This window comes from Brassica napus, chromosome C9 (genome assembly GCF_020379485.1).
Source record: "Brassica napus cultivar Da-Ae chromosome C9, Da-Ae, whole genome shotgun sequence".
In the NCBI taxonomy this organism is placed as follows: Eukaryota; Viridiplantae; Streptophyta; class Magnoliopsida; order Brassicales; family Brassicaceae; genus Brassica; species Brassica napus.
Genome location: NC_063452.1, coordinates 4601979 through 4625287, shown reverse-complemented (window position 1 = coordinate 4625287; position 23309 = coordinate 4601979). Strand labels below are relative to the sequence as shown.

At 31.8% G+C, this 23309-nt stretch overlaps 3 protein-coding genes and 1 long non-coding RNA gene across 5 annotated transcripts; 2 read left to right on the top strand and 2 right to left on the bottom strand.

Moving 5' to 3' along the window:
- Nucleotides 1–10471: 10471 nt before the first annotated feature.
- Nucleotides 10472–11733, bottom strand: LOC106382197 (40S ribosomal protein S19-3). The gene is made up of 4 exons (XM_013822176.3): nucleotides 11563–11733; nucleotides 11196–11286; nucleotides 10927–11110; nucleotides 10472–10688 (listed from the first exon to the last, which is right to left on the bottom strand). Exons 1-4 carry the CDS (start codon nucleotides 11641–11643, stop codon nucleotides 10613–10615), a joined length of 432 nt encoding a protein of 143 aa, XP_013677630.1. The 5' UTR covers nucleotides 11644–11733; the 3' UTR covers nucleotides 10472–10612.
- A 114-nt stretch (nucleotides 11734–11847) lies between these two features.
- On the top strand, nucleotides 11848–15685 carry LOC106382196 (protein LEO1 homolog). 2 transcript variants are annotated; one of them, XM_048769780.1, is made up of 11 exons: nucleotides 11848–12077; nucleotides 12297–12625; nucleotides 12890–13019; nucleotides 13122–13325; nucleotides 13498–13668; nucleotides 14115–14246; nucleotides 14407–14586; nucleotides 14683–14811; nucleotides 14878–14982; nucleotides 15058–15309; nucleotides 15408–15685. In XM_048769780.1, exons 1-11 carry the CDS (start codon nucleotides 11955–11957, stop codon nucleotides 15531–15533), a joined length of 1881 nt encoding a protein of 626 aa, XP_048625737.1. In that variant the 5' UTR covers nucleotides 11848–11954; the 3' UTR covers nucleotides 15534–15685. The 2 variants fall into 2 exon arrangements, with proteins under 2 accessions (XP_048625737.1, XP_013677629.2); XM_013822175.3 differs by having other exon boundaries at nucleotides 15052–15309.
- A 31-nt stretch (nucleotides 15686–15716) lies between these two features.
- Nucleotides 15717–17719, top strand: LOC106382195 (PLASMODESMATA CALLOSE-BINDING PROTEIN 1). The gene is made up of 4 exons (XM_013822174.3): nucleotides 15717–15963; nucleotides 16347–16586; nucleotides 16844–16877; nucleotides 17224–17719. The coding sequence occupies exons 1-4, from the start codon at nucleotides 15912–15914 to the stop codon at nucleotides 17495–17497; spliced, it is 600 nt and encodes a 199-aa protein (XP_013677628.1). The 5' UTR covers nucleotides 15717–15911; the 3' UTR covers nucleotides 17498–17719.
- Nucleotides 17720–21769: 4050 nt separating this feature from the next.
- Nucleotides 21770–22374, bottom strand: LOC111211337. The gene is made up of 2 exons (XR_002662422.2): nucleotides 21929–22374; nucleotides 21770–21856 (listed from the first exon to the last, which is right to left on the bottom strand). It is a non-coding gene; the product is annotated as an uncharacterized LOC111211337 (long non-coding RNA).
- Between the last annotated feature and the right edge of the window lie 935 nt (nucleotides 22375–23309).

Below are 23309 nucleotides of genomic sequence, written 5' to 3'. Positions count from 1 at the left end.
ATACTTTATAACTCACGTTTTGAAATGGGATTCGATTAAAAAAACCCAATAAACCTCTTTGGTATGTAAGTGTTCTCTTCAATAGAGTTTAGGGCTTTCAATTTTTAATCATCGGTTCATGACTCATCTAAGAAACACGTATTGGCTCTTTGAGTTTCATGAATCAGTTTTTCTTCTTTAGTCTCTACATCTCCTCATCTTTAATAAATTCATCATCGGTTCTTTTATTTTGCCTGATAAATCATGATTGTGTGGTTTTAATTTTCTTTGATCATCCTTAGCTTTCACCCTTTGATCTAACCAAGAAGAAGAAGAAGACATTTGTCGTTCAGGATGCCATCGAGGACTCAGCTGAGTCACACGGGAGACATACTACCTGTTGCCTGATTGTTCAAGAAGAGTTTATGTGCTGTGAAACATATTTGTTTCTTTTCATCAGTTGCTTTGTTTAATCTTTTTTCCTGCAAATAATGATGGCTTTGACAGTTCATTCACGGGAGCCAAGAAGTAAAAGAAGAAGAAGTCAGTGAGTGTTTGACATTTTCTGTCTTCCTGAGTTTTTTTTTTCCATTCATTAAATTTTGATTTTGAAGATTATGTACCTCACATTCTTTTTATTTTGATGGTTGTTATGTTGAATGAAGATCATTGAATAAAGAAAATGTCGATGCTCCTAAAGATTTGGAGGGTACTTTATATTTCTTTCTCTGATAATTCTAGCGACATAAATTTGAACCTTACAAAGGGTATATTGCAGAGCATCCTAATGATGAGGAAGAGGTGGAGGGAATTGATCTGCACCAGCAACGTTACCCGTGGGAGGGAAGTGACATGGATTACTTATACGACGAGGTAAGCATATCATTAGATGGTTTGCGGTCCATCTTTGAGAGCCGTCGATTGTAAGTGTTTATCGTTTTGAAGTTGTACGACACTAAGATGTAAAGAATTACTAATCATGATTACCTTACTAGCAGAGTTCTTTTGCACAGCTATTGTCAATAGAATTAACACTGGAAATTGATGGTGATATATTTCATGTTCCAAATGCTAACGCAAGCTCCAATGTTGGTTCTCAGCTTTAACATGCCAAAATCATAATGCAGTGGGTGTTGTAAGGTAATTCAGTAGGCACAAATGTTCAGCTGAAAAAAATTCTAAACTGTATTTATGCATCAAACTTATCATCCGTAACATAATAATATGTTTTTCTGTATTAGGAACCGTTTGTAAATAAATGTCTCGGATGTATATGACTGCTTAGTTTGTTGCTTTTGACAGTGAAATCACTAAGCCTGCAATGTGTCAGGACAGCAAAAGCATCTCAGCTGATGGTTAGCTTTACAATTTCGTTGGTTTCTTTTTCCAATTATGTTGGATGAATTATTTTAGCTAACAAATATCGCAACAGAGCGCTGGTAATAACTCTAATAGATTTATATATACATTTAGAATTGAAAGTTTGGTGAGAACATGAACAAGTACTTTTGTCACGCTATTGGACAGTTATACGTCATTTCAAGAGAATTGATTTCTTATATTTTCCATAATCAGTAAGATTTTAACTGTTTTGTCTACTTTGCATTCATACCTCATTCTCCATCTAACTTCTCGGTGCTACTATATAATGATCAAGTCATTTTCTGCACAAATAGGCAAGTGGAGATGTTGCGTTGGGTGCTTGGTTTATTGGGCTTGACTATACAAAGTCTGTTGTAACTCTAAAATTTTTACCTCATTTAACATTGATTCTGGTTCTTGGGAGAATTGCAGATTGTGAATGAAAGGCACAAGCAGGGAACATTTGTGTAGCTACGTTGGACTCGACATGTAGCAGTATCTGCAGATCCGCTGATCCCATTGTGGAGGTTAACATGCAATGTGTTGACCTGAAAATCATTATTTGAAAGCTACATTTCGAGGCATTTACTCAACATATAAATAGACCATAGACAGAGTTTGATATTTATAATACTCAATGATCATGGAGTCTGCAGAAAACAGTCCTTTTGCATATTCTATATGGAACCAAGAGATATGTCCTTTGTTTGATGATTGTATTATGATAGCTACTAACATAGGAGATGACTAGAGAAAGAGAAATGAGTATGAAACTATTATATGAGTAGCTTTTGTAAACACATTTTGGTTTACTAATAGTTGTGACAAGCAATTATGTTTATAGTAAAGGAAACCCGCCGCAGCGTCAATAACAAATGCACCTGTTTTTCGGTTGTTTGTGATTGAAATAGCTTATGGGTTTTCTAAATCAATATAATTGATTTGACTAAAGCTATCTAGGATGGCAAAAAGAAGGATTGCAAGTTTAATAACTTATACTTTAGACTTTAATTTCAACTAAATTATAATCAGTCTTTTATCCATATCATCTTAGTTATAATCGTAAGGATTTATTATAATAAATAAACAGTTTCAACAATATTTAATATGTGATTTAATAAACAAAAGAACATGTAGGATTTTTAGGATTTAAAGAGATTGTAGACAGTAGTTAATGAATATGAAAAGAATACGAAGCAGATGATGAAAAATGATTCTAGCAAATTAGTGGCAACACAGAGCTAGGCGAGACAAAAATATCAATCAATAAAGAATGAATGAAGAATGAGCAGGGTTAAGTTATTACACAAGCCAAAACTAAGACAAATCAAACGACAGAACGTGAAAACAAATGTAAACAAGACAAGAGGAGATAGTGAAGATAAAATGCATTGAAAAACTGAATGTTAGATTAATAAGCAAGGGACAAAAATAGATTAAAATACAAAAACTCCGCCAAGGCGCGGATAACGATCCCTAGTGATAATTAATGATTAAGAACGTGAATAATTGGGCTATGGGTCCTAAGAATATTTTGTAATTTAGTTATATCTTTAATGTAATTGTTTAGAATTCTTAAATTGAATTTGTTTAGAAACCAAGTAACAAAAATGGAAGTATATTAAACATTGCTGTAATTTTATTGCTTTGCTAAATATATGACTAAGGATGGGTTGTAATTAATGTGGTGTTTTTCAAAAAAAAAATAGCAAAAAAGGTAATGGCAGTCCCTTGTAAATATGATAAAAACCAATGGCAAAATCCTAGTAGAGATTCTGCTTTAATAACATAGACTAGATTTAGATCCGCGCAATTTTTTTAATAAAAATATATTATTTTTAATTAGTGATATATATTTTTAAGGTCTGGAACAGATCTAGATATCCGAAAAATTTAGAGTATCATGATCCTTGATTTTAGTTTTTGGATTCGGATTTTTTCCTTCCAGATATCCAGGTTTCAGATATTCGTCTAGACATTATGATACCTGCAAGTATCCGGTTCCGAATCTGGATCCGGATCCGTAAAAATAATTTTAAAAATATATTTTAAAATATAAAAATCTAAAATATTACATAAATTAAATATTTTTACAAAATTTATGAATTTATTTATGCATATAATAATATTAAAATTAAAATATAATATTATAAGACTTTTATATATAAATATTAGTATATCAAATATAATTATTAACAAAATTTTAAATTTATTATATTTTAAAAATCGATCCTAATATGGATATCCAGACTTAAAAATTAAGATATTCTGATCCGGCTTCGGTTTTGACGGATCCAAGATCTTTCTATCCGCATTTGGATCTGAACACATTTATCGTATTTTGGAGTGGATCAGGAGCGTATCTTGGATCGAATCCGAATCCTGGATAATAAGTCATATGCCTATATATTTTAACATAAATATAGCACACAAAGATCAAAATAACCAAAATGTTTCAATTAAAAAAGGTAAAATGACATTTATACTCGCAGGGTTAAATAATCTATACTTAAAGGTGAGGTTTAAAAAAAAATTAATATTTAAATTTTAAAACTTTAGTTTTAAATATAGATTAAAAAATAATTTTAATCTATCCAAATTAGAATATATCATTTTCTTTATATTTATTAGATTTCGCCTGTTTTTACACATCCGAAAATTTTTTTGTCTTATGGATCTCATTTCAATTTACACCTTTTCGTTCACGCCATTTACACTTTTTCGGTTATGACACATTCATACCTTCGGTCAAGGCACATTCGTCCACCCCTTGGAACAAGTTCATACCTCTTGAATCACATCATGTTTGTATCTCTTAGTTTAGACGTGTTCGTACCTCTTAGGTTATGAGTTGTTCGTACTTTTTCGTTGACGACACAACCGTCTAACGAAAACGATACATTTTTTTATTTAAACAGATTTTTTTGTTTAATAAGAGATTTTATTTATTTATTATAAATTGATATAATTTAAAATTTTAGTGTAACTTACCTAAAATAATAAAAAAAATGTATAATTTTATTAGTTCTAAGATATCAGTGTCGCTACTTTCTGTCAAAAATTTCCGGCGAAGGGAAGCGGGAAGACAAAGTTTCGAATCTTGGTCTAAGAACTTACACTACACTACGGAGGCACGGGCCAAGAGTTCATAACAGTCAAATCCTCAACCTCACAAGCAGTTAGTTAACCTACCTTTTTCTTTTGGTGGTGAGTTTCCTTTTTTATTTTTGTCTCAGTTTGATTTTCGGATTCCGAGGATGAGCCGGACGACGAAGCCGAGGAACGCCTCAGATAAAGATGTCTCAGACGCTACTCTCCCGGCAAGAACTACACTCAATGTGATTGGCTTCTCCCGGGCTCAGTCTTTGATGTATTTGTATTTTAGTTGTAATTTAAAATCATAGAATATACATTTTTAATGCCATCTATAAATAAATATAATCACATATGTTCTACGTTTTGGCATGAATTTTTTTTTGAAAATAAAATTATTTTTTATATAATATATAGATTATAATATGTTATATTTATTTATCAAAAATGAGTTTCCACGCGATATCGCGTGGGTTACTTACCTAGTCTCTATTATTAAAAGAGAAGTACCCATTAAAAAATACCCCTAAGTTTTCTAACTTATTTACACTTCCATGCCACTGAGAATTAAATTAAACTACCTATTTTAATGCTTGTCTTTTCCAGTTAAATTAATGAGTTTTCTTTAATCGAATTTAAACTTAATGTCATTAAATAAACCTACTTATTTTAATGCTTGTCTTTTCCAGTTAAATTAATGAGTTTTCCTTAATCAAATTTAAACTTAATGTCATTAAATGAACCTAAAAATATATCATATTTAATGTAGCTTATTAAGTACGAGTACGGTCCAATAATGAACTTGAATTTTCTTTTAACGAAAACGTGAATCACTTGACTTATGTAATACTTAAAATATATTAACTACAATATAACAAATGCATATAACGTACCTATACTTTAGTTTGAAATGATTATGTTCAAGTTTTATATAGTCAACTTACATCATGCATCGATCAATGTACAATATTCAAACCACATATAGTTTTCATTTTCTTTATAGGATGTATCAACCAACCAATCATCCCATTGATTTTCTAAGCTTTATAAAAAAACAAATCAATAAATACAAACTCAAAATCCAATATCTTCTATTAATCAAAACATAATATCTTCAATGTCACATCTTTAATGTACCTATTAAATATAGAAACTATAACCATAATTACACTAATTATAAGAATAGATTTGATTCCAACCAATTGATTTATTACTTCGGTACTTGATTTGCTTGCAGAAGAGGAAACAATAAATTTAAAATTTATAAGAATATAAAGATATAGAGATTCCAACCAATTGCCTATATTTGCGTATGATTTCCGCATAATAAGCTTCAAATTGAACATTGAAAAAGATAGAGATATTTTTTTTAATCTTTTACCGATACAAACTTAAACAAAACGAAGAGTTAAATGTAATTTTTTTTTGTTACACTTCCCGGAAAAAATGGTTACAACATGGGCTTTCATAATATGGTCTTTTAACATATTAATGTTATGGACATTTAATAATTATCTTGACGAAAAACAAAGACTATAAATAATTTATTATTAATAAAATTATGAAATTATTTACAATTTGATGACTAATTCATCGCCCTTTTTTATATGTTAAATTTTTCATAGAAGTTTAAAAATCATTTTATTTTCTTTAAACATGTATAACTAATTTATAATCTTTTATGTCATACTAAGTCATAATATAATATTTCTTTACATTTTACATTAATAACCATTGTTTTTATATTTCGTCTACAATTCTCTAATTACGTCTATTTGTTCAATTTTTTATATTATATCGAATATTCATCGTAAATAGATGGTTTAAGATGCCAAAAAAATTATTTACTTGGTGAATATAATACATCAAATATTACAAATACATTATTTAGTTAAATAAATAACCAAAAATCAAAAATTCAAACTCACGCTGGAGCGCGGATCAGAGTGTAGTTTTAATTAATAGGAAGGTAAAGCAAACACATGGTTTAGCGAAATAATAGGTTAGTGAATATAGAAAACTATTGTGTTTATATCAGTGGCATTAGATTGTAATTATTTAGAAAAAATATGGTCAAATCTTATTTGTATTCCTATTTTAATAGTTTAGATATGGTATTGTGCTAATACAGTTAGGCTTATTGTTTATTTTTTGTATTTTTTTAAAAAATGATTGTTTATGTTTACTAAATAGTAATTGAATCTGAGAATCAGTTTATAAAGTGGTACATTTCTAATCCATAAATTTAGTTGTGCAGTTTTATATCTTTTTAAAGTTTATTGTATCCACATATTTTTTTTGTCAAGTATGTACATATTTTTTTTTAAGTTTATTGTAATGAAAGTAAAAATAAATAAAATACAATAGATTTAACAAAATGGGTTATGTTGTTTAAGTATCTGAAAAGGATACCTTATATATTGGGCTTCGATTAGTAGACATTATAGATTGGGCTAGTATCTTAGTTAGATAAACATGTATTTATTTTGAAATATAAAATGTTTGTAAATATATAAGGGTGATGTGGTGATGTGTAAAAAAAGACTGTGGTGATTGATGTGTATTACCTATTAGTCTATTACGATAGTAAAGGTTTTATTTATAGTGGTAGATTGACCTATTTTTTAACGATTTAATGGACAAACTAGATATTGAGGGCGGGTATACTTTTTGTTTTTTTAATTTTTTGCCTAATATAATTTATGTCTATGTTTGTATAATTATATTTTTGTATGATATGAATTTAATAGAATAGATATAATTTTCTCTACTTTAAATAAATAATTTATCAAGTTTCATAATTATGTATTTGTGTCGTACACATTTGGGAAATTATTTTTAATCTTTATTCACCAAATTTGCAATTTGTAATATTTTTTTGTACTTTCATATATGATAACATTTTTAATTTCCCACATTTTATTTCTAAACTTAAGTAGGTGTTTTAACAGAATAGGTATAACAGATGACCTTAAAAATTGTTTGATAATAATATCGATTAGTAATATCTAATTAAGATCAATTAGGCAAAATAATTTTAAAACAATAGGAATTTTAAAAAGCCATACAAATACACAATGCAAAACAATGTATCAAATTTGAGGCTCAATACCCATATAAATAAATAAATCCCGACCACAAACTTATTATAGAGAAAAAAATCTTTTTAAAAAGATCAGCTCTTTTGATCAAAAAAAAAAAAGATCAGCTCGAAAATAGAGTTTCTCTCTCCCTCTTTCTATTACAACCGACCGGATCTTGTCTCAGCTCAAACTTAATCGATCTGTAAAAAAGATTGCTCAGATCAGCCCAGGTACATGTAATATCACTCGTTTTGTTGTTAGATTAAATATATTTTGTTGCATGTAATCTTATTTTGAGGTGGAATCTGAGAATTTTATTTTGAATGAAATTTCAGATGTGACGGATCCTCTGTTTCTTCCGATAAGAGATCTGAGTGAAACTGATCTTAATCGAGCTAATATATGTGTCTGAAGTGTACTGGAGGGAAGGAAAGGTCAACAAAACCAAAGCGTTGATCTTGTCTCCGTTGAAAAAGAAGATGTATGAAAAGAAACTCGTTTTTGTGTCTATAGCATCACCAAACAATTTAACTCCTACATCTGAAAAGCCTCTACTCTACTATGGCCTGTAAAAAATATTTTAAAGCTTTGATTTTGTATATTAAACAGTCGACATAAGTAAGGTTAAATATTATTAGCTATCGTAAATATAGTGGTAAAGTCCAGAAAATATATTAGTAGTAAATTTAAATGGTGCTAAAGTCCAGAAATATATTTTAAATGGTCCCGATCAAATAGAAAACAACTTGTAAAAGCGGAAGTTGCATATAAATAGAGGTTTCCTACTATTAAAGAGTGGTGATTATTTTCGAAAAAGAAAATGATGTGGTGGTTAGTTATGAAAATTAAAAAGGCATAGTAGTTATCACATTAAAAAGGTATGTATCGTTAAAAATAGTTGTTGGATCCAATTTTTATCAATGGGTCAAACAGGTGTTTTAATAGAATAAATATACTAAAAATACTATTTATTAACAAAATTACCCGAATATTTTTATCCATAAATTTAAAATTATCTAAATTATTTGATTTTTTTATTCAAACCGTCTGATATTTAAAGCTGGTATAGTTATTTATTTATTTGTAAACATAGTTATTGATACTATGAATATAAATGCTATTAATTGTTATTGATAATGTATATACAGAATGGTATCAGGCATGCGAAAATCAAAGGGGTTGCTGTCAATGATTGTAGTCGAATACTTTTTCCACTCAAAGTAATGCATCCCGAAATGATAGGAAGTAAAGGGAAGATGAGGTTATTTTTTTTCATTTTTTTTCATCGGGAGGTTATAAAATACCAAGGGAAGAGGAGGTTATAATATATATATATACATGTCATGGCAGTTAAATTTTTAAGAAAGTAGGTTATAAATAATTGGACGAAACAAATATCAATCGGTCATACAAGAGTTTTAATAGAATAGATATTTTTAGTAACTATATTAAATATGTAAAGTTGCATAACTATACACTTGCGCCATACACATTTCAGAAATTATTTAAAAATTTATTTCTAAAGTTTTCAACCATTTATATATATATAAATGGTTAATATGGTCTTCACTAACTTGAAGTAAGATCATATTTAATAAAAAAAAATTAATCGAACAACCTATTTAAAACCTATTGTACTAAATGAGTTTATATGAATATTTATTTCAATTAAAATTTCACTTAAACCCTGTTAAACTTTATTTTAACATCACGTGCTTTGTTAATCGATAAAGTTAATGTTTGTGTAAAATATTTCAAATTTGATTAAATTAATGTTTGATTGAATAAGTCTCAATTTTTTGGATTGAGATATAAGTTATGTGTACTGTAGTGTGATAATGATTTTTGAAAAATTTATTAAAGTTTATTATAGCTAGATATTATGATGTAGTAATCGGTGAAAATAGTATTCTCTCCGTTCCTAAAAGTTCTATATTCTAAATAAAAAAATGTTTCAAAAAGATACATATTCTATATTTTCAATGCAATTTTTTCAACTAATAATGAGAAATTAAAAACATTAATTGTATTTCTTAAAATCTTATCGGTTTAAAAATATAAGAAATATAAAATTATAAAAAACTATGCATTTATAGCTAAATTTTAATATGTTTAATAAAAAATGTGAAAATACTAAAACATAGATCTTTTGGGAACGGAAAGAGTATATATTTTCTTTCCCAATATTAGGGGTGAAAATAAAAAGTAAAACTACTATAAGTGTTTTCTTTTGTATTTCTTAACAAATATAAAGTGTATACTTTAATAATTACATTTTATACTTCTTAACCGAGATTATGAGAAACAATCAACATATCATTATAAAAAGATATATCAATGATATAACTGTAAAGATACTCCAACTTACGAAGTGTACAAATAGTTCATGCAGTTATTCAGTTCGATACCGTTATAAAAATATGGATCGATGCAGTTATATCACTACAGATAATAATATATTCTATTTAATCAGTTCAATGCAGTTACAAAAACATGGATCGTGACAGTTATTAACATATCAACACAATATTCTATTTAATCAATTCATTGCAGTTATATTTTTAAATTGGACACAACATTTTATCAATTGGTCATATAGGAGTTTTAATAGAATAGATATATTATAGCATAAGAATCGTTTAGTTTAGGAAATCCGAATATTATTGATACCATCATACCTTTTGAAATTGCTAAAGAATATAAAACTAATTATTGATAGTAATCTACGCTATATATGATAGTTACTATAAAATAGGCATTTGTTTTTTATTGGTTGAATATATAGATAGCAAAAATAATTAAAATTATTCTAAGAAAAGAGAGTGGCCTAAAAAAAGAGTGGCATAGCTTTGTGAATAAATTAAAAAGTAATGGCAGAATTCTAATAAAGATTTTGTTTTAATAGTATAGATATATAGCCAAAAGTCGCTGAGAATAAAGAAAAAGGAGCAAAATAGGTGAAAAAGTCTCGCCAAAACAAAAATGTGAAGTTACATCCCATTCATGATTTCAAAAGCAACTCATTCCATGTAACTAAACTCGAAAACATTAAAAACTCTGGAAACGAACAATCAGCTATTGTGATGATCTTTGATTTAGATTGCTTCTGCTGCGATCCTCCCTGCGACTTGGTCAAGATCTCTCTCACCACTCGATGTGATCTTCCTTCCCCTGGTTACATCAAAATTAAGTATAGCTTAGCTAGTCTATAATCCCATAAGCGCCGTACCACCAAAACCATGTACATTTCATATAGTGAGTCATGTATGGACAATCTCATGTCACAATTGCACCTTTAAGCAGCTTTTTATTGACCTTTCTTGTCATAAATCATGTTCCTACTATTCCTACTTACACACTACCAAAGAATATACACAAATAAGAGAGGACGAAGATAAAAGCAACTAACCCCTTGGTGTCAAGGTCGACAATGTTCATGGTCTGAAGCTGCTGAAGAATGTGACGAGCAACGCCACCACTGCTCTTGCAGAAATGAGGAGGACGGCTTCCGTTCCTCTTGCTTCCTCCGTAAATCCTACGGAACGCACCAACACCAAGTCCACCTCTCAGGTACACTTTCCTCGCCATGGATGCTACATAAAAAAAAAGATTACAACTCTCAATCTCAGAAACAAAAAGACACAACCATCATTACATAAGTGAATAGAATATGCATACCAGCTCTGATGTAGTACCAGTCAGGGTCATAGGGAGCAAGCTCCTTAAGTTTACCAGTCTTGACAATGTCTGTCCACGCAGGCAACTCAATCTACATCAAAAAGGCACAATATTGTATAAATCTAAAGCATAAACCCAAAACAAGCATCCAGTACCAATACAATCTAACTGAAATCTCATCCAGAGAGACAAATGCAAAGAGACCCACAAGAAAAGGATCAAACTTTACTGAAATTTACAGTAGTGATTCGTAGACTTCATGGCCAATTTCAAGTTTCAAATCAACATCTCTCATTGCACTCTCATCCCAAACACCAAGCTAGTAAAGAAGGATACATGCCAAAAGCTTATAATCGTGAGATTCTACCTTGCCGGAGCGCTTGAGATGGGCAGCGTAAGCCTTGACGAACTCGTGTGGAGACACATCCTTCACCGTCTTGCCTGTCATTGTTGCTGCTCCTTCTCCTCCTAGTGATTCGGCGTCGGCGCTGTGCTTTGGTGTAAGCTTAAAACGAAACTAGGGTTTTTGAGGAGTTTCCTGTGAGAAAATGTGTGGGCCCCTTATTATTTTGGATCATGGACTCTTATTGGGCCTGTGAAATATTTCTGGCCCGTTATCTGTATATTATTAATATTAATGTTTTCTTTTCTTTCTATAAACTCGAAAACACAAAATTGAATCTTCAAGAGTTAACGCTACATCGGAGCTCAGATAACGATCACCGTGACGAGCGACTGTGAGAAACTAGAGAGGCGAAGATGGTGGCGGGAGAAGTAAAGAGATCTGTGATGATGCAGAATCTCTTCGGTGATAATTCGGAGGAGGAAGAAGAAGAGATCGACTCCGAACATGAATCAAATCCTCAGCCCCACTATCCTTCCGTAATCCCTCTCTCTTAGCTCCTCGATTGTTTTTTGTTTTCTCGAATTTTCTTGGAACGTTTGGGTATTGCGATAGCTAATTCATTTCGCCTGAATTGCAATTGAGAATGCAAGTCATTTAAACCCTAATTCAGCTTCGTATGAAAGCGAGCTTATTGGCTGATTCCATAGCGTTGTGGCAGTGGATTTTTAATCCATGATTATCTGAAACACCAATAGGATGAGGCAGAGGGCGGGGTGGAGCCTGGAGAAGAAGGTGAAGCCGAGATTGAAGTTCACGGTGAGCCTGAAGCTGAGTCTGACGGGGAGCAGGGCGTTGTAGAACCTGGTAATGGAGAAAGTGAGGGTGAGAGGGAGGAAAATTCACAGGAAGGTGATGTTGCTGATCCACGCGAGGAAAGCGAAGAAGAAGTAGAAGAAGAAGGAGATGAAGAGAGAGTGGCTACAACGACGAGACGAGATGTTGTTGAGAGTGGATCAGAGAGGTCTGGCGAAAGGCGTTATGAGTCTGAAGATGAAGAGGTTGAGCAGACTAGGAGGAGTCCAAGGTACACCCTTTTCTAGCTGTTTTGTGTGGCTTTTGGTACTCTGTGATTTTTCTGAGACTGGAGAGTATTTGAGATTCCTTGGATTGCCAATTTTCTTATGGTTCACTTTGTTTGTTGTGTGTCTTCCTTTGAACTTGGTATTGTGCTTTTGATGTATTTGATCATTCTTGCTAGTCATCTGAGTGTATTTGAGATTCTTTGGATTGCCAATTTGCTTATGCTTCACTTTGTATGTTGTAAATGGAAAAATGGCATGGCGTGTAGGTCACCTAGTCAGGAGAAGGAAGAGGCTCCTGTTGCACAGTCAGATGTTAACATTCGTAATGTATTTGGATCTTCCGATGATGAAGATGCAGAAGAATATGTTCGGAATGACATTGAGGCTGACGAACCTGTGAGTTTACATCATGGCTGTTTCTTTTCCAGTTTTTTGCTTTCTTTTAGAAACTGTATGACTTTGCACGTATGTATGCTGAGATTTTCATTTTTTTTTCAGAGATCGCCAATCGAAGACGAAGAGGGCTCTGAGAAGGATCAGAGACCTGACGATATGATGCTTGATGATGATATGGTCCCTGAAGAGGATCCTCGATACGAGTCAGAAGATGAGCGTGTTGAAGTTAGGCACAGGGAGAGACCAGTTGGCCCCCCTTTGGAAGTGGAAGTTCCTTTCCGCCCTCCTCCAGGTGATCCCGAAAAGGTATATGTGCTTTATGTTGCTTTGAAACATGCTTCCGCATTTACTTAGCATGAAGGGTCATTTGTTGTATAGGAGAATGCTATTCAGTCTTATATTCTGAAATCCCGTTTTTTAGCCCAAAAGAATGAGGTTAACTTTACCCTACCTTTTTTTTCTCTTTGATATATTTCAGATGAACATGATTAAAGTTTCGAGTATCATGGGCATTGATCCAAATCCATTTGATGCCAAGACATTTGTTGAAGAAGACACATTTGAGAGAGATGGAGCAAAGACGCGTATTCGTCTGGTTAACAATATTGTGCGCCATAGGTTCGTTAAGGGTCGAGATGGTAAAACATATGTAAGTGTACACTTCTTCAAATCTTCTCCCTTTCAAAATTTTCCGTCAAAGCTGTGATGCTGCTATGTATGTTTCATATTTCTAGTACTTCTGCTCCACCAATTTCATGAACTGGCATTTCTTGGTAAAGTTACAAATATTTTGCTGATAGGTATCATATGTTCAATGATGCTAATACAGACACATACATACCTTTGATGCAGTATGTATTCGAGATTAGGTTCCTTTGTGCTGTTCATTACGAGCATGTGTTCATATGGTTAGAGTGAGATTTTACGATTGTCTCTGTTGAGCAGTTCTTCTAATCCTTTAGGATTTATTTGAAACCTGCCTATAAACAAGTCTTTTAGTCTTTGTTTGATTGGTCCGTTGCTTATTGCATTTATGTTCTACTTTTTCCTTACTTCTGCTGCAGTCTACTAATGTCCTGTTATGTTCATATGCAGAGTGAAAGTAATGCTCGATTTGTAAGGTGGTCAGATGGAAGCTTACAGCTATTGATAGGAAACGAAGTTCTTGATATAACTGAACAAGATGCACGACAAGACCAGAATCACCTTTTACTCAAACATGAAAAGGTGCTAATTCTTCATTCCTTCTGCTTATGTTACCTGATAGATTTGTAGTTGTTCCATCCTCCTGGGACTCGAACCAGCGATCAGCTAAATGCTCTCATAGAACCCATATGATTCTATTTACTAGATTCTCACCTCTTGCCTTATTTGGATGTCGTTGTAGGGAATCCTTCAATCGCAAGGAAGAATTTTGAAGAAAATGAGATTTATTCCATCATCTCTAACGTCAAATTCCCATAGGCTTTTGACAGCCCTTGTTGACTCGAGGGAAAAGAAGGACTTCAAAGTTAAGAACTGTGTCACTGACATTGACCCTGAGAGGGAGAAGGAAAAGAGAGAAAGGGTAACCTCTTCACTTAGCTCCAACAAAAACCAATTGTAATTTCTCTGTCTGAAGTTGTTGACTTTTCCTCATTTAATAATATCAAATTTTCACCAGATGGAAAGCCAAAACCTCAAGGCTAGTACAAAGCTGAGTCAAGCAAGGGAGAAAATCAAGCGCAAGTATCCACTTCCTGTTGCAAGGAGACAACTTTCCACTGGGTACTTGGAAGATGCCCTCGAAGAGGTTTGTGTTCTTTCCATATTCTAAATCAAAGATTCCAGAAGGAGACTAATTGTTTGCTGGAACCAGGATGAAGAGACGGACCACTATGGTTCTCACCGCTCAAACCGTGGCTATGAGGAGGATCTGGAAGCTGAAGCGCAACGGGAACGAAGAATTATGAACGCCAAGAAGGTAAACAAAACATATTCACACCTTGCGGAATAATAATAAAATAATGGTTTAACCGCTTCTGCAAACCAGAGCCAGAAAGGCTTTCCGGGGAGGTCTTCAATGAGTTCAGCGAGGCCGACAAGGCGTCAAGCGGAGTACTCAGAGAGTGAGAGAGAGGAATCAGAGTATGAGACTGAAGAAGAGGAAGAAGAGGAGGAAAGGCCACGTTCCCGTAAAAGAGTCAAGGAACCAGAAGATGAGTATGAGGAAGATGCTGAAGAAGATGAGGAGGAAGAAGAAGAAGACGCAAAAGCTAACAGATATTCAGAAGAAGATGAAGAAGCTGAGGTACGGAAAGTAAACAAAAAAAAAAGGGTCATGTTATATGTTGTTCGTAATGAGAAGGATCATCCTCAGATTGTAATATTATGTTGTGGTGAATGCAGGCAGAGAAGGAACGTGGTAGTGGCCGTAAAAGGAAAGGGATTGAGTCGGATGAGGAGGAGTCTCCTCCGAGAAAAGCTCCGACTCACCGTCGTATGGCCATGGTTTATGACAGTGACGAAGACTGAAAAAATTTCTTAAACCGTTCACTCTCCCGTTTCATTAACTTTTATTTTATAATGCAGAACTAGATATATAACATTTTTACCAACAATAATACACTGTGTCTTGTTTAAATCTCGAAAACATATATATATATATATATATATTTTTTTTTACATATACGTACTTACACAAGTTTACACGAGCTAATGATGCGAAAAGCTCTCAAAGGGTTTTGAGAAGAGACAGAAGACGACACGCAACAAGTAGCCACTCTCATCTTACACATCTCTCTACAACACAATTAGCCAGACACTCACTCCCACTGTTTTCTCCACTTGCTCTATCTTTTCATTATTTTCTCTTTAGAGGAAACAACTGTGACATTTTGTCTGAACGCATCTATGGCTGCTCTGGTTCTTTCACTTCTCCTTCTAGCCATGGCTGGCCACTCTAGTAAGAAATTCCACTCTTCTTCAGCTTTCTTAGCATTCTCGCTGCCCTTATCTGAAGCCTTTTGGCTCGAGTTAAAAAGATTCTTGTAGCAGTCAAGGGTTTCACTGTTCCTGAGTCTTATGCCATTGATGGAAAAGATTAAAAGTTGCCATTGATAGACTCCTGTTTCTTTAGTTGCTTGTACTTTGAATAACGAAAAATTAAATTCAAGATTTTTCCTTCTGTTCGTGTCTCATTTCAACTTCTTGTTTATGTAGTCAAGAAAAGTTCCAAGTTTTCCCAAATCTTGTTGGCTTAAACATAGAACAAAGAGAATGGAGTGACATGGTAACTTAAATCAATCACTAAACATTGCCTCTCTTTTTTTTTCTTGGTCTATGTAGGTGCCTCATGGTGTGTGTGCAAAACAGGGATTAGTGATTCAGTGTTACAGAATACCTTAGACTATGCTTGTGGCAATGGAGCAGACTGTAATCCCACTCACCCAAAGGCACCTTGCTTTAACCCTGACAATGTTAGGTCTCACTGCAGCTATGCTGTCAATAGCTTCTTCCAAAAGAAGGGTCAAGCTCCAGGCACTTGTGATTTCAGTGGCACTGCCACTCCAACTAACACTGATCCAAGTTAGCCTCAACCATCCTCATTTGACTGCTCTCTTGATTTTATTAATCTTTGATATACAATACAATGTACATTTGAGGAACTTTGACATGAGAACACAATGCTAAACAAACTTCAATGCTTTTTTGAATTGATCGTTAGGACTCCTTTAGTGCTAAATGACTGATGAAGACTAGTTTCTAGCTTCAGTTCTGTGGATAATAATCAATGTATTAATACATTTTCTGAGTTTGTTGAAAACTTTTTTGTTTTTATACAGGTTATTCAGGATGTACCTTCCCAACTAGTGCCAGGTATGCTTTTAACCAAACTTTTGATTATGTCAATAATTAATTCAAATATTTTTATTGGAAAGCAGTGTTCATGATTGATATGGCATTATATTTAATGGTTGTCTTTAATCTTTAATATTTTTGACCCTTCAGTTATTAGAATCTGACTCTTTTCTTTCGTTAGAGTGTTTGGGTTTAAAATATGAATTTGATTTTAAGTTCTTCCATTAGATCATTTTCAGTTCATCATAGACTTGGTCTGGTTATAAATTTCATAGGACAAGCTTCATTTATGGGTCTCCCAGAGTGATTGTTTCTTGTCTGGTACTCTCTTTGATGTAATTTGTCACTTTTTGTCTTTATCCAGCGGCTCTGGAGGTAGCACCACCATGACTCCTGGCACAACCAATCCAAAAGGCAGCTCAACCACAACCACACTTCCAGGTGGCAACAATCCTTATTCAGGAACCTCAACCAATGGAGGTTTTGGAAACAATAGCACAGGAGCCACTGGGACAGGGATTAACCCTGATTACTCAATAGAAAGCGGCGCCTTTGCTCTCAAGAACTCAAGCAAACTGTCCACACGCCTTCTCTTGATCTCTTTGAGTGGATTCTGTTATTTCTTGATGATGCTCTAAGGATGTTAATGTTTTGGGGTTTTGTTGGTGCACTTACTTATTGTCTCTAGGACATTGGTCTAGCTTAGTTGTAGTCTATATATGTGTGTGGTTGGGTTCTTTATGTTATGTTTTTGTTGTAAGATGATTTCAGCTCTTGCATTCACGCTTACCTCTTAACTGTTTCTGGTAGATTTGATCGCACTGTAATAAGTTATATATAAATGATCTTATTTCGTGTTTCTTGAAAAAAACGAGATTAAGACCACTGTTGCAAGGTTATTATAACCAAACATGCTTCTAAATTAGCCTGGTATTTCGACACAAACCAGTCGAACCAAACTGAATTGAAATTCAGTTTCTTAGGGGGGGTTATTGGGCAAAGAATTTTAGAGGAGTTATCAAATTTTGAGATTCTATTGTTATTGGTTTGTGAATTTTTAAAATCTAAATAGAATCCATTGTTACTGGAGTGAGATTTTTAAATTTCACTCAAAATTCTTTGTTATTGGAAAAGTTTAATTTTCATTGATTTTAAGATTCTATTAAAATCTATTGTTATTGGGATGTAAATTTTCTTTGTTTTTACTCATAGTACTCAACTTTGAGAATATCATCTATACCCATAAGATTATTGGGCAAAGAATTTTAGAGGAGTTATTAAATTTCGAGATTCTATTGTTATTGGTTTGTGAATTTTTAAAATCTAAATAGAATCCATTGTTACTGGAGTGAGATTTTTAAATTTCACTCAAAATTTTTTGTTATTGGAAAAGTTTAGTTTTCATTGATTTTAAGATTCTATTAAAATATATTGTTATTGGGATGTAAATTTTCTTTGTTTTTACTCATAGTACTCAACTTTGAGAATATCATCTATACCCATAAGATTTTTGAAATCAATGTAATAAAATACACTCACATACAAAAACTCAAATTGAAGAATGAAATAATATACAAATCACAACTTTAACATAATATAATTCACAACTTAAAAAAATAGAAAAAATATTAAAATTTTAAAATAAAAATTGTACAAATAGTTTTAAAAAGCACTTTCGAATTTTTTAAAAAAACATTTCAAAAATCATAATTCAATTTTTTTTTTTACAAAAATTCAAATTTAAAACATATATTTCGAAATTATATTAAATTTTAATTTTAATTTTTTATTATTTATATCTATAAAGTGAGAAGTAGAAATTAATTTTTTTGGTCATTTTATTTCTTGAGATGTTTTTTGTGACAAAAACTTTTTTAAAGTTGTTTAAGAATTGCCTTAATTGAAATGATTTTCTTTCCTTTTTTTCTACCACCATTAATTTCTTACTTTAAAAGTTAATAACAATCAATAGAATTCTATACAAAAGTAATGAAAATCTATGTAAAAGTATTTGATAAATTTTGTTAAATCTAGTTAACTTGTAAAATCCTTTCAACTATTAAAATCATCAGATTCCACAGAAATTCATGTTCCAATAACCCCTAGTTTAAGTTCAACTAGAATTTGAGCCGTGTTCTTGAACAGTTTTTATTTATTTAATGTTTATATGAAACATATAAATGTCATATGTGTTTTTTTAAGAGGCATGAATCTGGCAACCCTACGGTAAAAAAAGAAAGTCAATATCATTGGCCAACATAAAGCAAAAATATTGAATAAGCCATTAATGCAAAACTATATCAATATAATATGGCCAACTTGACTTGAATGGTCAACATCTTAAAAAGATGTACTTCTTAGGTGATTAAAGAGTGTAACGAAGAGTTGTGTTTTGAGAGAAGGTTTAGGACTTCACGCTATATATGTTGTCAAATAATAACTAGTTCTGTGAAAGTTTTTTTTTTTTTTTGACAAAAGTTCTGTGAAAGTTTTGGACGGATCCTTTGTATATATACCGAATACAGATATGCATTGGTATGTCAAACAAAGTGGATTGTTTATTTATATTTTAGTTTTATTCAATTTGCATATAGCATATACAAAAACTAGTTTTAAATAATCCATTTAGATATTGGAATGTAATTCTTTAGACTATTTTTGAAAAATCAGTTTTTGTAACTTTATAAAAGCACTTGGAATTGGAAGTCGCTAATAAAGGATATCTTTCTGGTGTAAATCGTGAACTTTTGAGCTATATTTCTCATTGGAAGGATTCAAATGTTGTTCATTGTTTCTTCATCCTAATTTTTTAGAATATTTTTTAGAAAATATAATTTAGTTTCATTGATTAATTCAACAGTTAAAAAAATTGTTTTCCTCCCAATTTGCTTATTCAACACCGCACGTTATGTTGTCATTTCATAATATAATTGTTTAAGAAATGTTTTTTTTTTTTTTTTTTGTAAACTATGTTTAAGAAATGTTGAGACCATGCTTTTAAGCATTTAGATTTAGTAATAATTTAGTAAAAGGTTGACACATGAAGAAACCAAAAAAGAAAGACCAAAGATATCATTCATAAATCATGACACTATAAATATATAATTATCACCGAATACAAAACAAATATAAAATAAATACTAAGTTACATGTTAGACAAAGCGACGTTTACGTGAGGGGAATCATATTTAACCATTAGAAGACTTCTTCCCTCTGTTGGTCATTGTCATTATCAAAAGACTGATCCCCTTATATATTAATTGAGAAACATTACAACATTTTTTCGTAGCCACGTGTCATCGCTAGAATGATCCTTAGAAGCTTTAGAAAATTAGGTTGGTTCATCCAAATATATAATAAGTTTTTTATTAAACTAACAAGAAATTAATTATTAATGCTCTTTATTATTTCCTTAAATAAAAGTTACGGAATTGTCTAATATGGTTAAAGTATATATGACAATTAATGATTTAATACGGATTTGATAAAAATTATTGTATTTTCCATCATATTTTTTTTTATAATTTTAAACTATTAAAATAAACTAAACAACCACAATAACCATATAATAAAAATTTAGATTTTTCTGTATATGTTATATTTTGAATTTTTTTAAAAAGACTATAAATTACTAATTGTTTAAAGTCTCACATTTAAATTTTGTGATCCATTGTTTAAAATTTTGTTATGACAAGATGTAAATGATTACATTATATAAGTAGAAAGTTTCATTTAATAATTAACTTAATAATTATTAAGATTAATATATATATATATATCGTTTAAAATTAAACTATATAATATATAAAATACATAAATATTTTAGTTTCATATTAATATTTAAAAAAATTATAAATTACTAAAACTATTAATCCCACAATGAAAATTTTTTTATCAGTAATTTAAAGTTTTTGATTTAAAAGATACAAATGATCAAAAACATCATATAAGTAGAAAACATAATTTAATAGGCATTAATATTAAAAATATACTATATATGTTAATATAATTTAAATTTAATTATATATCCTATTAAATAAAAAAAATTATTTTTTGGATTAATAAAATTCATTTATATATTTGCACCAATTCAATTATATATGTATTAGTTATTGTCTTTTTAATTATTCAATATATATTTAATTATTTTATAATATGTAAAAAACATATAATACCTAAAATTATTTTTATATATAATGTTCATCCCGCGCAAGTCATCATGTTTAAGAATATTATCAGAGCAAAACCATCATGTTAAATAAACAGGAATATGGTCTATGCCATTTAATCTCGTAATCATTAATCGTTTGTACGATATGGGTTTTTGTTAAATGCTCAATCCGTATAGATAACATGTACAAATTATTCAATATAAATTAAATATTTTTGTTAATAAGAGACAGTTAATCTCAGTTATTATCTTTTAGAAGAAAACCAAGTTTTAACATTTTGGACACTGATTACCAATTACATTTTATAAAAATCTATATCAACATATTGAAATGATTTCAACTCTTGCTTTTAGTGACTCTTCATCAGCAATGGACCAATGGTGTACTGATTTCACGTACACATAGATCCACCAGCCTCACTTGAATGGTTCATATACCTAAACTATCTTAGTTTCATATATGTTGTCAAATAACTGTATGACAACCCGCCCCGTGGGACCCAGGCTCACAGCGCTGCAGCGCACCGACCCCAACCCCTCCATTATGGGAACTACCTGCCCCATAATTAGGTTGTTGGTGAGATTCGAACCCCCGACCTCACCCTTTAACAGCCTTCCCACAAGACAAGCTGTCACCAATTGACCTGCAGATCGTCGACTTTCCCGAGGTATTAAATGCGGTATTAAACGGGTATTAAATGCGGTCGTGAACGACTCGCGCGAAGTCGACGAAACTTGCGGGGGCGCGTACGGCTTCGTCCGGACTCCGATTGAGGCGCGGTCGGCGGCTACGGCTTCGTCTCGTCGAGAGGAACACGATGATGGTCTTGGATTCACGAGATTCACAACGGTTAGAGAGTTATCGGCGAATTACTAAACGGACGAAACTAAGCTTAACTGCATGGCGGTTTCCGGCGATTCTAAGCTGCAGCGGACGGTGGTGACGAGCTCAACGTGGTCTCGAGGCGCGGTGGCTCCGGTGGCAACTCAGGTAAGCTTTCTCCCTTCCTCTTCTTCCTCTCTCTCTCTCTCTTTCTCTTTCTTTCTTTCTTTCTTTCTTTCTTTCTCTTTTAAAGAAAGACAAAATGGCCTTTGGGGATAGTTTGGGGTCAATTGGTGACAGCTTGTCTTGTGGGAAGGCTGTTAAAGGGTGAGGTCGGGGGTTCGAATCTCACCAACAACCTAATTATGGGGCAGGTAGTTCCCATAATGGAGGGGTTGGGGTCGGTGCGCTGCAGCGCTGTGAGCCTGGGTCCCACGGGGCGGGTTGTTACAAACTGGTTCTAAGATAGTCTTGTGCAGATCATATATGAATTGGTATATGAAACTAGGATAGTTTAGGTATTGGAGTATAAGCTATTTTTTTCACATTGGAAGGATTCAACTGTTGTTCGTTGTTTCTTCATCGTAAATTTTAGAATATTGTTTTAGAAAATACAATCTAGTTTATTGATTAATTCAACTGTTAAAAATGGGGTTCCTCCTAAATTGCTTATTCAACAGGACCAACGCCGCACGGCACGGTATGTTATCATTTGAGTAATAATTCAGTTAAAGGTTGCCAAATGAAGAAATAAAAGAAAGACTAAATCTATTATTCATCAATCATGAGAATATAATTATGACCGAATACAAAACAAATATAAAATACTGAAGTTACATGTTGGACATATGCGAAGTTTACGTTGAGAAAAATCATATATAATCAATAGAAGACATCTTCTCTGTTCGTCATCATCATTATCAACAAACCAGTTACAAAAGATTATTAAGAAAACAATATGTTTTTTTTTTTTGCAAAAACATTATGTTAGTAAACGGGAATATGGTCTGTGACAATTTAATCTCATTATCATTCATCGTTGTACCATCTTGGTTTGATGTTAAATGCTCAATCCCTAGAGACAACACGTACAGATCATATTGTTCAAAGTTCAAACCATCATTTGTACCCTATTTTGGAAAAGATAATCTTAGAACATTTCCAATCCATTTCTATATTATAGTAAAAATACTCCATCTCACCTCTAATTCTTCTCTAAAACAGAGATTACTATTTTTTCTTTTATTTATTGTTCTATGTTTTGATTTTACTATTTTAGAAAAATATATTAGAGCAAATCAAATTTATATTAATTCCTCTATATTAGAAATGAAATAGCAAAATACATTGAATATAGTTTTACCTTGATGACATATGTGATAATTAAAAATGTAGTGGTATTTTCCATAAATTATAAATATAGGCAATATTTATTTTATAGATGATTATGTTTAAA

Bases quoted from the DNA above. Each gene is read 5' to 3' on its own strand.
- LOC106382197 (XM_013822176.3), bottom strand. From the start codon at position 11,643: ATGACAGGCAAGACGGTGAAGGATGTGTCTCCACACGAGTTCGTCAAG. The intron at 11,287-11,562 runs GTAGAATCTCAC...TTTTTGATGTAG, and splicing joins ATCTCAAGCGCTCCGGCAAG to ATTGAGTTGCCTGCGTGGAC. The intron at 10,689-10,926 runs GTTAGTTGCTTT...TGATGTAACCAG, and splicing joins GTCGACCTTGACACCAAGGG to GGGAAGGAAGATCACATCGA.
- LOC106382196 (XM_013822175.3), top strand. From the start codon at position 11,955: ATGGTGGCGGGAGAAGTAAAGAGATCTGTGATGATGCAGAATCTCTTC. The intron at 12,078-12,296 runs GTAATCCCTCTC...AAACACCAATAG, and splicing joins CTCAGCCCCACTATCCTTCC to GATGAGGCAGAGGGCGGGGT. The intron at 15,310-15,407 runs GTACGGAAAGTA...TGGTGAATGCAG, and splicing joins AAGAAGATGAAGAAGCTGAG to GCAGAGAAGGAACGTGGTAG.
- LOC106382195 (XM_013822174.3), top strand. From the start codon at position 15,912: ATGGCTGCTCTGGTTCTTTCACTTCTCCTTCTAGCCATGGCTGGCCAC. The intron at 16,587-16,843 runs GTTAGCCTCAAC...GTTTTTATACAG, and splicing joins TCCAACTAACACTGATCCAA to GTTATTCAGGATGTACCTTC. The intron at 16,878-17,223 runs GTATGCTTTTAA...GTCTTTATCCAG, and splicing joins ACCTTCCCAACTAGTGCCAG to CGGCTCTGGAGGTAGCACCA.